This window comes from Monodelphis domestica, chromosome 2, assembly GCF_027887165.1.
Source record: "Monodelphis domestica isolate mMonDom1 chromosome 2, mMonDom1.pri, whole genome shotgun sequence".
NCBI lineage: Eukaryota > Metazoa > Chordata > Mammalia > Didelphimorphia > Didelphidae > Monodelphis > Monodelphis domestica.
Genome location: NC_077228.1, coordinates 145,392,758 through 145,408,315, shown reverse-complemented (window position 1 = coordinate 145,408,315; position 15,558 = coordinate 145,392,758). Strand labels below are relative to the sequence as shown.

Here is a 15,558-nt window from a genome sequence, read left to right as displayed (position 1 = left end):
TAGAAAGAATTGTAGCACCCTCTGGGAAAGCTGGAAGTCTCACACACATACATGCACTTGTAAGTGTGAATTCTATATAATTTGTCATTTATCTAGCAAAACTCATAGCACACTCTTTGAAAACCATTCATTGCCTTATCCACAAAAGAACTTCTATGTCCAACCAGGAGGAACCTAGAAATTATGGTAGACAAAGTTTTGACCTTGCCTTTTACCCCTAAAGCACCTAGCCAGGCTCCAAAGTAATGAGACATCCAATGAGACCACCATTTTTCTATCAGCCCACCCATAACACCAAGGATCAGAATTCTTGGATCAGAATTCAAGGATCAGAATCACATTCTTGAGGTTCTATTCAAGCTCCACAATTCTCAGACTCCCCCCTATTTTAAGCTACTCATTTATCTATAAGTTTCTGATAACAATAAACCTTGCTTTCATCTAATGAGAGAATGTCCCTAGCTAAACTCAGGTTGTTCTGAAGGTCACTAGCTTTAAATCATCTATATATTTCTTTGAGAACCCAGCAACTCAAGCTTATATGCCAAGACCTGAAAGATTATTCTACCAGCAATTGAACCTTAACTACAGAGCTAGTACAATATTTTCATGATATTCTCAGTGCTAAGGAAATCATTAAGATACAATTAAGGTAAAGGGGAAAGACAGCTAAGCCTTGGACTGAGACCTGGTTTCAAGTTTCATCTCTAATATATATTATCGATGTGACTCTGAGTAAACCACTTAACTTCTTAGTGTCTTAGGTAACTCTAAGACTGCAAGTTACAGAAATGGTGTCAACCTGTATTTGGTAGATGAAGTTCGTTTACTCTTTCAAGGAAATCCCTAGTTCAGTAGCCCATCAAATCCATGACCATGGCATCAACTTCATGAACACATGCTTAGTCAGAGATTATACTTTCCAAATAAAACAAAATCCAAAGCTCTGTACAAAATACTAGCTTTTCTAAAGAATTCATACAATTTATTCATATTATCTCTAGAGATAGACATACTTTGTAAAACGAGTCTATAAAACTCTTCCAATAATCTATGAGTGGGTCACCATGTTTCATCCTTATCCATGCTTTACCACCAGCTTAATTTAAGAATTAAAATATACATGGATGGATAATGAGTATAAAAATATTCCACAAGTCATAGTGTCTTAAACACAATGTAGTTTGCTATTTCCACTTCTGATACTTTGGCAATGCTTCCTGAATCTCCTATGTCAGAAGTATGTACTTGCTGCTTTCTGTGGATGAATCTGGTCCCTTGGAATAGACATCAAGTGGGAATCCACCACAGTACTAACCATTGGTTATCACCTACAATTATTGGCATAGCTAAGGTTCCTATCAATCTAATGTTCCCAAAGTAGAGGAGAATGGCAGAAATAATTGTTCATGACTGAGAAAAATTTTGAAGCCTGAAACCATAATCCTAAAGGAGCTCAACACCTAGTCTTGAACATCCATCAGTCTTGACCGTCAATTTTGAACACCTTTAGTTAGCTTAAATTTTTTTAAACCCTTACTTTCCATCTTGGAGTCAATACTGTGTATTGGCTTCAAGGCAGAAGAGTGGTAAGGGCTACGCAATGGGGGTCAAGTGACTTGCCCAGGGTCACACAGCTGGGAAGTGGCTGAGGCCAGATTTGAACCTAGGATCTCCCATCTCTAGGCCTGGTTCTCAATCCACTGAGATACCCAGCTGCCCCCTTTAAAATGTTAATAATCATAAAATTTGATGTGTTGTTTTGTTTAGTCAAGTTAACTTCCAGATTTACTATATTCCCAGGAAACAAAAGTTTAAAACTTCAGTCCTATCACAAGCCTAAGCTTGGAAGACTCAGAATAGAAATTACTGCCTTCCTTCCCACCTACCACACTTTCATGTACACACTTCTAAAGCCTAGGAATATTGCACCCACCCAATCATATTCAGAAATCATGTTACTCATTCATCTTCTCTGGACAACTGCTGTCCTTCTCCCCACCAAAAACAAGTAGAAGTCCTGATCAACAACTTCACTGGGTAGTTCCCAGATAGGTAACCCCCAACTTTTTATTAGGAATTCATACTGGATCTAAGTGACATTTTTCAAGAATCTCCAGAAGGAGGCTACTACCTGGTATATTTACTACCATTTAAAAATGGTTCATGGAAAAGAGGTAAACAAAAAAAGTCACCTCTGTTCAAGAAGCCTTTGTACTCGATACAAGTCAAGAAAGACACAATGTAGGAAGCACTACACTTGTCACTATGGAGAAAGCCTTGACCTATAATTGCAATGTGTTTTCCTTAATTATGTGGCATTACAATTCCCAATTAGTGCATTTCTTTTATTCATACGGTAGCATTTTCCTCCCATAAAATCATTATCATCAAATATCTTTTTTAGTACACAATAAATGGATCGGTGACCAAAGTATTGATTCTAGGTAACTGCTTTCAGCATCTTTGCAAAGCTCTATCAATGAACTACATTTATTTAATGCCTACTAGGTGCAGAGCACTATGCTAGACACTGATTGGATAAGACAAAGTCTAGTGGGATAATAAAGCAAACATCCATAACCATAACAGAAGGCAAAAAAACTATCAACGGTCTTAGTAGGGTAGCTACAGTTGGCCATTAGGAGACATCCTAGATCTAGGGACTGGTATAATCAGTTTTTTGAAAAGAGCCCACAAAAAGGAATGACACCTTGAACAATTCTCTGGGATTAAGAAGGAGTTTGATTTTAGATACATAAACCACCATAGGAGATTCCAACGAGCACTGAGTAGAAGGGAGAAAGGTTGTATAAACCAGTTAAAAGTCAGGAGCACTAGTCAGGAAGTCTAGTATTATATTAATTATTCATTTTTATTTTCCAGGTTCCAAGCCCCACAAGTCTGAGATTCCTTCCCCTAATTGGTGCAGATGCACATAAGGAATCTTCAGAAAATTTCCAAGGGAAAAGGAAGGGAGGTCGTGTTCAGCATTTACAAGTAAGTTTAAGTTATAGGAATTCTTTGATGAAGTTCTGTTAATTTTTAACATTATTTTAAATCTAGTTTTAGTTTTATTTTCAGTTTCCAATTCTCTCTCTCCTACCTCCACCTCCCACACACATTAAGGAAACAATAAACAAACAAAACCTGTTAAATATGTGTGGGTTGAAATTATGTGTTATTCTCCAGTATATGTTAGCTAGTATAAGGAATTTTAGATTGGCAACTTCCTATAGAAAAATTAGTGAAAGCTAGGTGCCCTTGAGAAGAGAGATACCAATCTCGCCTTAAAAAGACTAGAGAAATCCCCCTCTTTCTTCCTTTATTTTTTTCTTTAAGTATTTTTCCATGGTTATATGATTCATGTTCTTTCCTTCCTCTTTTCTCTTCCCCCTCCCAGAGCCAACAAACAGTTCCACTGGGTTATACATGTATTATCACTCAATACCTATTATTCATTTTTGTAATAAAGTAATCTTTTAAAAACCCAAACCTTACATCCTTACCCAATATAAACTAATGATTAATCAAATGTTTTCCTTCTGCGTTTCTATTCCAATAGTTCTTTCTCTCAATGTGGATAGTATTCTTTCTCATAAATCCCTCCAGATTATCCTGGAACATTGTATGCTATCAGTATCATCCCATAATGTTTCAATCTCTGAATACATTGTTCTCCAGGTTCTGCTCATTTTGTTCCACATCAGTTCATGAAGGTCTTTCCAGCTCATATGGAAATCAAGCAGTTTATCATCCCTTATTACACAATAGTATTCCATCACCAACATATACCACAATTTGTTCAGCCATTCCTCAATCAAGGGACACCCCCACAATTTTCCATTTTTTTGCCACCACAAAGAGCACAGCTATGAATATTTTTGTACAAATATTTTTCCTCATTATTTCTTTGGAGTACAAACCTAGTGGTAGTATTGCTGGATCAGATGGTATGCATTCTTTTAAAGCTCTTTGGGAATAATTCTAAATTGCCTTCCAGAATGGTTGGATCAATTCACAATTCACCAGCAATGTATTAGTGTCTCAATTTTGCCACATCCACTCCAACATTTATTATTTTCCTTTACTATCACATTGGCCAATCTGCTAGGTATGAGGTGGTACCCTAGAGTTGTTTTGATTTGCATTTCTCTAATCAGGAGGGATTTAGAATATTTTTTCATGTGATTATTAATATTTTTATTTCTTCATCTGAAAACCAATTCATATCCTTTGATCATTTTTCAATTGGGGAATGGCTTGATTTCTTGTACATTTGACTTAGTTCTTTATATATTTGGGAAATTAAACCTTTGTCAGAGAATTTTGTTATAAAATTTTTTTCCTAGTTTCTGTTATAAAAAAAAATTTCCTAGTTATAAAAATTTTTTCCTGTTGGCCCCCTTCTAATTTTGGTTGCATTGATTTTGTTTGTACAAAACCTTTTAAATTTAATATAATCAAAATTATTCATTTTATACTTTATAATGTTCTCTATCTCTTGCTTGGTCTTAAATTCCTTCCTTTGCCATAGATCTGACAGGTAACCCATTCTATGTTTATCTAATTTATGATTTCACTCTTTCTCTTCCTTTCTTTAATAAAGGCCATATTTTTCTGCCAGCATCTTAACAAATCTCCTCTCTGCTCATTAGAGTGACCCCCAAGATTCCACTCCATGCACATGGATATAGCTATAGATACACATGCATAGTTAAGCAAAACAAATTCACACATTAGCCTTAACATATATATATATGCATACATAAAAATGTGCATGCTTATATGTTTATATTGTAAACAGAGTGTTTATGACCTTCTCATCTGGAAGTAGAAAGCAAGGCTCATCATGGATCTATTGGATCTATAGTTGGTTCCATTATGTTAATCAGAGTTTCCAAGTCTTTCAAGATTGTTTTTATATTGTATAAATTGTTTTCCCATTCTGCTCACTTCATTTTGTATCAGTTCATACAAGCTTTCAAAGTTTTTCTAAAACCATATCCATTATCATTTTTATAGCACAAAAGTATTCTACAAAATATCTATGCCATAATTCCAATTTCCAATTGATGAGCAAATCCTCATTTTCCAATTCTTTGCAACCACAAAATGTGCTGCTATAAATAATTTTGTATATATGGTTCCTTTTCTTCTAATATCTTTGAAGAATAGATTCAGTGGTAGCATTGCTGGGTCAAAAGGTATGCAGTCTAGTAACTTTAGGGGAATAGAATTAAACTACTTTTCAGAATGTTCTGCCTACTTATTTTTATTTGGAATCCTTTCTATTTTCTCCAGTTCAACTAGAACATATTGTACTTGAAATATCCTATCCTACCTATTTATACCTTAGATTGTAATACTGAATGTGTGTTTAAGGCAATGAGATAGAGACTGGGAGCCATGCAGACAGAGATAAAGTGAAGACAAAAAGTTATCTTAATACAGTAAAAAAAATGTGTCTTCTATGACTTTCTGCCTCATCGTTCACTTGCTTGTTTAGAAAACCAGGCGATCTGATAAAAATGCTATCCACAGCCAAAGAAGGAAGTGTTAGAGTCTGAATGCATATCAAAACATGTCATCTTCCATTATATTTCCTCATCTCTTTTGTATGCATTATATGTATTTTCTTTCAGGACAATGTGGAAATATTTATTAGATGAAAGTACAGATATAACCCATATCAGACTATTTACTACCTGGGGAAGGAGGTGAGGAGAAGAAGGGAGAAAACCTGAATTCTAAAAAGTCAAAAATTGTTGTAACTGGAAAATGTTACATGTAACTGGAAAAAGGAATTTTTTTTTTTAAAGAAAGAAGACCAGGCAACCCTAGCTGATAATTCTTGGAGGGTTATTTTTTTTCCTATTCTTATTGTCTTGGCTACATGTCCCAGGATGTTTTCTGTGGCAAATGGAGTACTTATAATTTATATGTCTCATGGCAAATGACCACATCTCTCTAAGACTCCATTTCCTTAACAGCAGAATTCAGGGGAAGACTGATTGGACAAAATAATCGCCATAGTTCCTCCTAGTTCTTAAGTCCAATAATTCCACAATCTCACTAGTATCCAATATTAGTCAGTTTAGAGGGGCTTAACCAAATGATAACCTGCATCTAGTTTGGTTTCTCCCACTCCTTGATCAAAAGTTGTTAGAAGGAGAAGATAAGATATAAACCAATAATTATTTTTGTAATCCATCTTCCCATGGCATCAAACTGAAAACATGAAAAGAATAAGATTTTTTTAAGCAAAGGATGACTTAATTAGATATATGACCTTGGACAAATCACTTTAAGTCACAAACTTAAAGGTTTTTCCTTCTGTGTTAGAATTGATACTAAATATTTATTCCAAGGCAGAATTCTGAGTGATAAGGGGCAGGCAATTGAGGTTAAGTGACTTGCTCAGAATCACCCAGCTTCAAAGTATCTGAGGCCAAATTATAATACAGGACCTCCCATTTCCAGGCCTGGTAGCCACCTAGAGGCCTGGCCTCTTAAAGTCTTGACACTTGCTCTGTTTATACATAAACTGGCCTTAATAAGACAGGATGTCATAGTGGGAAAAAAACAACTCTGAACTGAGTCAAAAAACCTAAATTCTAGTCTCCAAACATACTAATTATATGTCCATGGCCTCTCTGCTCTCTCATTCTTTTCAACGAGTTGAGAGGATTAGATGAGCATTTAGTTCTATTTCAACTTTATATTTCTTATTAATATGTAAGGTCCTATCCAATTCTCTAATTCATTGTTCCTATTCTATGACAGGAAAAGATAATGCTAAAATATGCCTCAGTCATGGTAACATTGAATAAAACTTGAGTTATACAAAAGAAATATTAATTCTGGACTAGGATTCTGAACTATGTATGCCACCAGAGATAAAGCATAAATATTTATGTTATCGTATAAATTATAATGGTAATGTTAGAATTTTAAGTCAGCAAAAACCCCATTGAGTCAAAAACATTATTTAATAAAATCATGGAATTAATGAGAACATGATGGTAATTAATGAGGTAATTCAAAGAAGCTCTGCCAATAATTTGGATAGGGGAAAGACCATCTGATCATGGAAGCAAGCCCAGTGAATTTACTATGGTCTATTGTTGACTGTCTGAGTAAATAATACAAAGTAATAGGTAATTTAGATGTAGTAGGGATCTTAACTTTTTTGCATGGTTTCCTCTCTTAAAAAAGAAAACACTAAAAGTTAAATAACTACGTTTCTTTTTACTTGTGATATGGTTGATTTTCTTTCTTCTGTCAGTCAATAACTCTTGATAGAAAAAAATCTCATCTCCACTTTAGAGAATGCTTTCTACATAGATAAGTAAAGAAAGGTCTATTTTCTTCCAGGAGAGATTTTAATTTGTGAAAATATCAAAGTTAAAAATGGCTTCTAGCATTCCTAATATCTGCCTCTGCAGTTTTAGATACTAACCAATGTGTCTTATTTTTCAGACTCGAAGGAAAAGCCTAAGAAGAAGTCTAACTCCAGGGGTTAATCTGACTTCATCATTCTTCCCAGTAATTCCGAAGTAGGAGGAGAAAAATCAGAAGCTGCTGCTACCCAGTCTTTAAATATAACCTTAAGATATGGTGAACATCTTCACGATCTGTCTTTAATTCAATACGGTAAGTGAGTAATCCTTTGGATGTTTTCACCCAATCTTAAACTAACCTAAAGAAGATTCTCAAGAGACACTTAGTGATCTCAAGCTCAGAATCTTGAACAAAAAAAATCAGTCACCCTCAACACCCTAATGACATAGAAGCTTTTTTAAATAACCTCATTGGTTTGCAGTGAACTATAAACAGATTTGTACAAAAGGAAATTAATGGACTGGTAAAGCTGGACAAAAGAAATATATTTAGTTTCTAAATTTAGATCATTTAGTTTTACAAATGAGGTGAAAATGATTAACACATATATTTTAAACTATGTGCATTAAAAAGATGGCCTACTATATACAAACAACTAAAATAACTTAATAGTTTTAAGGTCTAAAAAATGCTCTCCCTTTTCTTTAATCTCCATTACTTTGCACAGTACTTGGTACACAGGAGATAATTAATTAGTTTTAAAATGCAAAATTAAGTACAACCCATGGGGGGTATTGAGAAGGGGGGGAAAGAACAGAGAAAAGGTGATTGACCTGTTCCTTATACCAAAGCAGTCTGATGCCTGCTCTGCAAAGTCTTAAAAAGCTGCCTCTAGCACTGAGAGCAAGTAACTTGCCCTCATTCATACACCCAATGTAAGCTTTCTGACTTTCTGGAAGTCTCACTATCTGCTATGGCAAGTTGCTTCTCAAGTACATGATGTATTTAAATTAAGCTTTTTAAATTGCTAAAGGTCGGTTCTGATCATATCCTAACCCCTGCCCCACCTTCAAAAACAACTAAACTCCAAACTCTTAAATCTAATATTTAAGGTCCATAGTAATCTGGTTCCAATCTACCCTTCAAGCCTTATTCTTCTTCACCTACTTCATGCTACTGCCATACTAGATTACTTTACAGACTTGCCTTGCCCTTTCCCATATCTCTTTCTTTGCTCCCACCACCCTTGATCACTGAAATGCAAGTCCTTTTCCAATTCCCATTTGTTGAAACCCCCTACCCATTCTCTAAGATCTAAATAAACTGCTATGTCCTCTATGAAATCTTTAGAGATCTGTCAGTTTGGAAATAGAATCACAGGACCTAAAATTAATTTTCTTTTAAACCAAAGACCCTTAAAGATAGTCAACTCCAATGTTCTCATCTTATAAATGAGTAAATTAGTTTGCTGTCAAGGCTTAAGAGAACACAATAAATTAACAAGCATTTATTAAGCACCTCCTGTGCCACATACTGACTCAGTCTCTCCTCAAATGGCTTTATCACATTCAGCTTTGCATTTGATATATTTATGTGCTGGTTGTGGTTTCCCTGCTAAATTGTAAGATGCCCCATAGCATAGCAAATGTTTTCTTTATCTTTGTATGCCCCATTTTCTTACAGGTCTTCGAGAAAAGGTATGTTGTAGAGAGGAATCTTTTTCAAGTAAGTTTTGTCCATGTTCAGAGGGGTCCCTTCCACCTCAGAAATTCAATGACCTCCCATTTTTAAAGCTTGGGACTTGGGAGTTTATAACAGTTTTCTGAATTTCAGCTTTGTTGTTTACTAGCTACCTGACTAATGCACCTCCAGTCAGGTCATTGAAATGCCAGAGCTGATTTTCTTTTTATCTATCACAGGTATGTATATCACATTTATGTATATTTTTGTAGGATAATTCTGCCACTATTTACCTTCTAGAGGTTTTGTGAGGAAAATGCTTTCCAAATATATTTAAATTCAAGTGCTTTTTCCCTTACAAAAAAATTGACTCTTTCCTCAGTGTAAGTTGAACTGAATTCATGATATTCCACTGATCAAAGGGGTACCTTCATAAATTGTGGCCAATATCTGCTTTTAGAACCAGTTGCCTTCGCCACTTTCTTAATTCCTACCTGCCCTGAGATAGATCCACCAGCCACCTGCCTGGTATAGCAACTCAGGGAAGGCTTTCTGATTTGCTGTGGCCAATCATTCCTCTCTAGTGGTCACCCTCGTGAAAATCAGGTCAGGTTTCTCACTATCCTGCAAACATACTTCACTGTTCTGCTCAGGTGGTTCTCTCCAATCTGTAATGACTGACTTCGAGCTCCCAACTATGTAAATCTGGCCTCTCCTTCCAGATAGCTCTTAATAAATTCCACTGATTCTATAAAGCCTTCCTCAATTATGTCAGTACATGTTGATCTCTTCTCTATTTCCTGTATTCCTTGTACTAGTAACTTTTCATTAAACATATAATTTTAAAATTGTTTTTAATTGTTTAATTTGTGTGGGTGTTAATTAGCAAGCATTTCTAGCATATGCCATCTGCTAAGTGCTGGGATACCAAGATAAAATTGGAATCCTTGCCCTCAAGAAGTTTATATTCTATCAGAGGAGACAGTATATTTAAAAATGTGTGTGTGTGTGTGTGTGTGTGTGTGTGTGTGAGTGCGTGTGTATGTATTCAACAAGGCAAGAATTTTTGGCAAGGAAGGAACCTGCATATGGGAGGATCAGGAAAAGTTTCATGCCAAAGTTGGTATTCGAGTTGAGCCTTGAAGAAAACTGAGGATTTTAAGATGTGGAGGTGAGGAAAGAATGAATTTTAGGTGTGGGGAACACCTGTTCAAGAGCACAGAGAAGAAATGTTCTAGTAGCTTAACTAGAATATAAATTGCCCTATAAAAATGGGGCATCTTACATTTCTTGCCTTTTATTTACCACATGCACATATGGAGCATTTAATATACACTTATTTAATTGTATTTAATTATTTAAATGAAGCTTATCAGAGGAGGTGAGACAACAGGAAGCTGCTCTGAACCTGGTCATTAAACACAGGCTCTACCTTTTGGCCAGAAAATTCTAAAACTCCATCTGTCTCATAATGCAGTCCAATTTTAATAATCAGTCCTCAGTGTCTGGCCAAAATTTGACTGTATCCTATTTTATCCTTTTTTTTCTGAAAATGTCATTATTGCCTCTCTAATGGATGATACTTAGGCTCCAGTGCCAGGAACATTTGGTGCTGTGCTCATAATAGTCATCATTATGGTGTAAATTACCATTCACAATTTGTATAAGAAGCAGAAAAATAAAAATAATATAATTTTCAAATTCCTTTCAGTTCCATCTCAAGAAGAGAATCCTATGTAAATAGCCCAACAGTATAAAATGAAAAGTTACATTGAAATTAAAAGTTTGCTAATTTGCATTTATGCCAATTGAGTTTTCTAAAGAAATTACCTATAGATAGATAGATAGATATAAAGATTAATTCTATGGAAATAAACACTAATTTCCCTCTGTTAAGTGCAAAATAATTTCACTTTATGGAATATTATTGAACCATACATAAGGAAAGGCAGTATGGAATAGGAGAAAGAGTACTGGCTTTGGAATCATTTATAGTCCTTTACTTGAAGTTATATCTACTGAATGCCTCTTATCATTGAAGTACCAAATGCTTGAGATGCACGATATTCTTTGGTTGCCCAAAACGATTTCATTACATCATTACTCCTCAAAAAGGCAGGTGGTGTTCTCAGATTCACTAACCATTAACACTGTTTTCAGATGAAAAAAAAATGGGACAGACAGAGGTTACATCCACAGGCTTGCTCACACTAACTTTCTCAGTCATTCAGTAAACATAAAGTGACTACTATTGCCAGGGACTTTGCTAAACACTGAGGATACATAGAAAGGAAAAATATAATCCTGGAGCTCAAGTAGATTTCCAAGGAACCTGAGTCACAATGATGCCCTGGATTCCCAAAAGACTCGGGTCATTTTCTTCTCAGCCCCACAAAATCCCCAAATTTTGGCTTGCAATGGCTTCTAAGGATAACCACCAAATCTTTGTTTGATACATCTAGACATTGGTTCACAAATTCAGGTTCTTAGCACTGAAACTAAACACTGTTGGGTGCCATGTTACCATGCACCATCTGAGGACTCACACTTATTCATAAACTTGAAAGTTTGTAAGGCAGAGGCATATATGTGAAATACAGAATGATGAGTTGATGCTTGTACTTCCTGTTTTGTAAAAAGTGCAGTCATTCTGTGTCTTTGTTTTAGTCTAACCCAAAAAGAAGAAATCATCTAAGTTCTTGAAACAGACAAACAAACAAGAGTCTCACTTTGTAGGGAGAAGAGATACTCTCTTACACTCTAAATCTAACTCTTTTTTTTTTTTGCATAGCCTTAATATTCTCCTTCCCTATTTTAGAACTACTGAGTCATCCTCCCTCTCTGGCAAATTTCAATCTTCCCCCCTTTTTTTTAACCCTTATCTTCTGTCTTATTGGTTCTAAGGCAGAAAAGTGGTATGGGCTAGGCAATAGGGGTCAAGTGACTTGCCCAGGATCACAGAGCAGGGAAGTGTCTGAGGCCAGATTTGAACTTAGGACCTCCCATCTCTAGGCCTGGCTCTCAATCCACTGGGCTACCCAGCTGCCCCCAATCTTTCCCTCTTGACTGGATATTTCCATATGTCTACAAGCATGCTCAGGCTTCCTGAATTCAACTTTATTAATAAATCTTAGGGAAAAAATAGAAGACTTAATATTTGATACCTTCATTTCTTCACTGCCCACTTTCTATTCAATCCCTTTCTGGACATCTGACTTCTTCCCCCATCCTACTGAAACTGCTTTCTCTAAATTCAACAATAACCAATTAATAAATAACTAAATCAAATGGTATTTTTCTTTCCTCATCCTCTTTTAAATTTTCTGAGACTTTTGATATTATTGACCAACCCTCCTCTACTGGATACTCTATCCGCCTTTAGTTTTAAAGAAATCAAACATTCTGAATTCCCCTCCTAAATTCCTAATCACTCCCATACCTCCTTTGTAGGCTTCTCATAACACTTATTAAGGAATTCCTAAGTATCTGATGTTGCCCTCCTTTTCTCCAGAACTGTCTCTGCTGGTAATATAATTCACCCCTGAAGCTTTAGCTATTAACAATGGAAATAACTCTCAAAGCTCTATATTCAATTCTAACCTCTTCTAAACTCCAGACAGACATCTACAAATTTTCATTGGTCATCTCCTTTTGAGACAAAGTGAAACTATCAATTTTGTCCTACTTTTTTCATCAGTATGAGATTAGATCCTCCATTGCTATGTATTTCAACCTAGCCATGACTTCTCATTCTATGTAATGCTTGTTCATACACTCCCATAAACATTTCACAGAGGATCTACCCACCACATCTTGGTCTTTTTGTGAGTGCCTGCACAGAACTTTTCTGTTCCTCAATTATTCATTACTTTTGATTCTTCATTGGCTCACTCTAGTCATCAGTTACAATCTGCTCATGCTCACCATCTTTCCATTGTCCCTTGGGTCACCTGCTACTGATCTTTTGGATATGGTCGTGGTCTGCATTTGCTTATAAAATTCTCTCCAATACTTTATATTTTACCAGTAAAGTTAGTGACTTTAGTTATTTGCTTGTTTTCAAGACTACTTTTTCATTTCTCAATGAATTTTGAATTTTATGATTTATAGTAATATGGCAGGCAATTATCCAGAAGCTACCTCTGGGGGAAAACCAAGCATTTCCTTTAGGATAAAGGAAAAGCAAGTGCATTCCTCACAAAATTCAAAGAATAAATTTTAGTCTCTAGTACTACAATCAGACAGAACCAATCTCAGAAAAAATAAATTAACACAATTCGTTCAAACACAGTTAACCTTAGTTGTCTGACTGAGATATGTTGATATTAAATTTTAGCCTATTTCAATGAATCTTGTTCTGACTGCCAGTGACAACAATTGATCATAAAGATGCAATGAACTTAAAGACATGGCTTTTATCAAGTTTTATCTTCCCAATGATAAGAACCTGTATGCAAAACAACAAATAATCTATTACAGCAGCAAATTTGCCTAAATAAAGCACTTACCAGTGCATTGTACAAGTATATATCCAATAGAAAGAAAGATAGAAATTGGTATGGGCAATGGGGGAGCATTGGCTATCCCATGCCAGAGTTTTCAGGATTTAGCATAGCTAATGACAGTCAGAGTAACAATGAAGAATCCAGTATTGGGGGTAAGAAAACCAATGGAGAAGAGAAAAAGGAAAGGTGAATTACTAAAGTCTTATTTTCATGAGGATATCATGAAATTTTTTTGGATGGGGAGGAGAGAGGACTATTTCTACATACTTCAACCCACAAGAACTTTGTTGCTATAAAGTGACTTGGGCATTATCTAGTCCTAATATATCATTTTACAGATGAGTAAAGTGTAGAACAAAGAAGTTTAGAGACTTGCCTAAGGTCATACAGATAGCCAGTGCAAAAGCCTATATTTACATCCAGTGTTTTAGATTCCCAGTTTTAAACCACAATGCCCCTTTTGTTCTACCCCAGCTTCATGTTATTTATTATCATACTATGCTCAGGTATGTGTTTATTAAAACCAATTTAAGATGTCAAAAAGAAAGGTGGTGACACATAAATAGAGCTCAAGAAAGAGATTAGATAATATAGATTTGGGAATCATCTGCATATAAATAACAATTGAAGCCAAGGCAGTTGATGAGACCAACAACTGAGATTGTTCACAGAGAAAAGAGGGCCTAGTGCAGAGCTTTGGGGAAGGCCCACAGGGAATCGGTATGACATAAATGACAATCCAGAAAATAAAATGGAGATGGAATATTTTGATAAGTAGAAGGAAAACTAGGAAAAATCAGTATCATGAAAACTAGAGAGGAGAGAGTACCTAAAATGAAAAGGTAATCAACAGTGTCAACGATGGCAGGGAAGTAAAGACAGATGAAGGGTAAGAAAAGGCCATTAGATTCAGCAATATAGAGAACGTTGGTAACTTTGGAGAGTTGTGTATTGAATGATGATGTGAGAAGCCAGACAGTAGAGTTTAGAAGAGAATAACCCAGAAGAAGAAATTGAAGCAAACAGGGTTAAATGATCTGCACTTAATCACAAAGCTAGTGTCTGATGTCAGATTTGAACTCCAAGCCTGGCTCTCTATCCACTGCACCATGGAGCTGCCCTGATGAATGTATATTTAATTGTAATGAGGTAGAAGAGACAAATATATCTTCAAAATCCTAATATCTTCAAAGGTTACAGAGGGAATGTGGCTTTGTTCTATTTTGTTGACTTTAGGGAATAAAAGGGAATACACTAAGGAAGAATGTTGGGAAGAAATGGCTAGCGATACCCTTCTGTCTAGAGTTCCCATTCTCAGATGTCAGTGATTCCTAGATCTGGTGTTTAAGACATAGTGCTCTTCATATTCTGAAGCTCCTGGATTCAATTGCTGGGCAAGTCACTAACACTCTTTCACCATCTTCTAGGTTGCTGTGACACATGGAGAATCAAGCATGGAGAATTAAGCAGAAAAAGAAGATTCATAGGCTCATTTTTCCCGTTTTAGTAGCTTAAAGTGCCAAGCTGATAAAAGTAACACGGTAAGTGGAGTCAAGAGCACTCACAATTTCCATTTCCTAATATTTGAAAAATTGTCATTTGAAAAACAGATGACATGAACATTTGATGCTTGTTTGTATTTCTTGACATATACTTGGCCATTTAAGTATATGTCTTTTTTTTATTGAGATGATATCATGATTAATTCTAGCAGACTAGCGAAAATGGAGGTTCATAAGCAGAAGTTAAATAGATAACACTGTCTTCAAGATTCTCTGTTCAACCATTTCTTATGAGCCATTTATTTTCTTTCCTATGAAACCTCCCCTTGACCAGCAAGAATTAATTATGCGAGATAACTGAAATTCTTAATGATATTCTGAGTAGAAAATTTACCCTTCCAATTATTCTGTTGGGTAAATATATAAATTCTATTTCCCTTTTACCAATCCCAGCTCTCTCAGTACCACATACCTGTCTTACCCCTCACTAATTCTCTTTGGTGCTGCCCTCCTCTCCCATTGTGGTC

At 35.6% G+C, this 15,558-nt stretch overlaps 1 protein-coding gene and 1 long non-coding RNA gene across 7 annotated transcripts in view; one reads left to right on the top strand and one right to left on the bottom strand.

The window, feature by feature from the left end:
• LOC103100908 (uncharacterized) overlaps positions 1 to 15,558 on the bottom strand; it is a 42,961-nt gene that overhangs the window by 9,271 nt on the left and 18,132 nt on the right. The gene's annotated exons all lie outside the window — the stretch shown is intronic.
• Positions 1 to 15,558, top strand: part of WDR64 (WD repeat domain 64) — a 229,641-nt gene that overhangs the window by 212,809 nt on the left and 1,274 nt on the right. For 5 of the 6 annotated variants that reach the window (XM_016430227.2, XM_007481553.3, XM_056816073.1 and 2 more), the window contains 4 exons: positions 2,887 to 3,000; positions 7,483 to 7,656; positions 9,028 to 9,041; positions 14,957 to 15,070. In XM_016430227.2, coding sequence (XP_016285713.1) covers positions 2,887 to 3,000; positions 7,483 to 7,563 — 195 coding nt within the window. In that variant the 3' untranslated portion in view covers positions 7,564 to 7,656; positions 9,028 to 9,041; positions 14,957 to 15,070. The remainder of the gene's footprint in view (positions 1 to 2,886; positions 3,001 to 7,482; positions 7,657 to 9,027; positions 9,042 to 14,956; positions 15,071 to 15,558) is intronic. The other variant, XM_007481554.3, reaches the window with a different exon arrangement.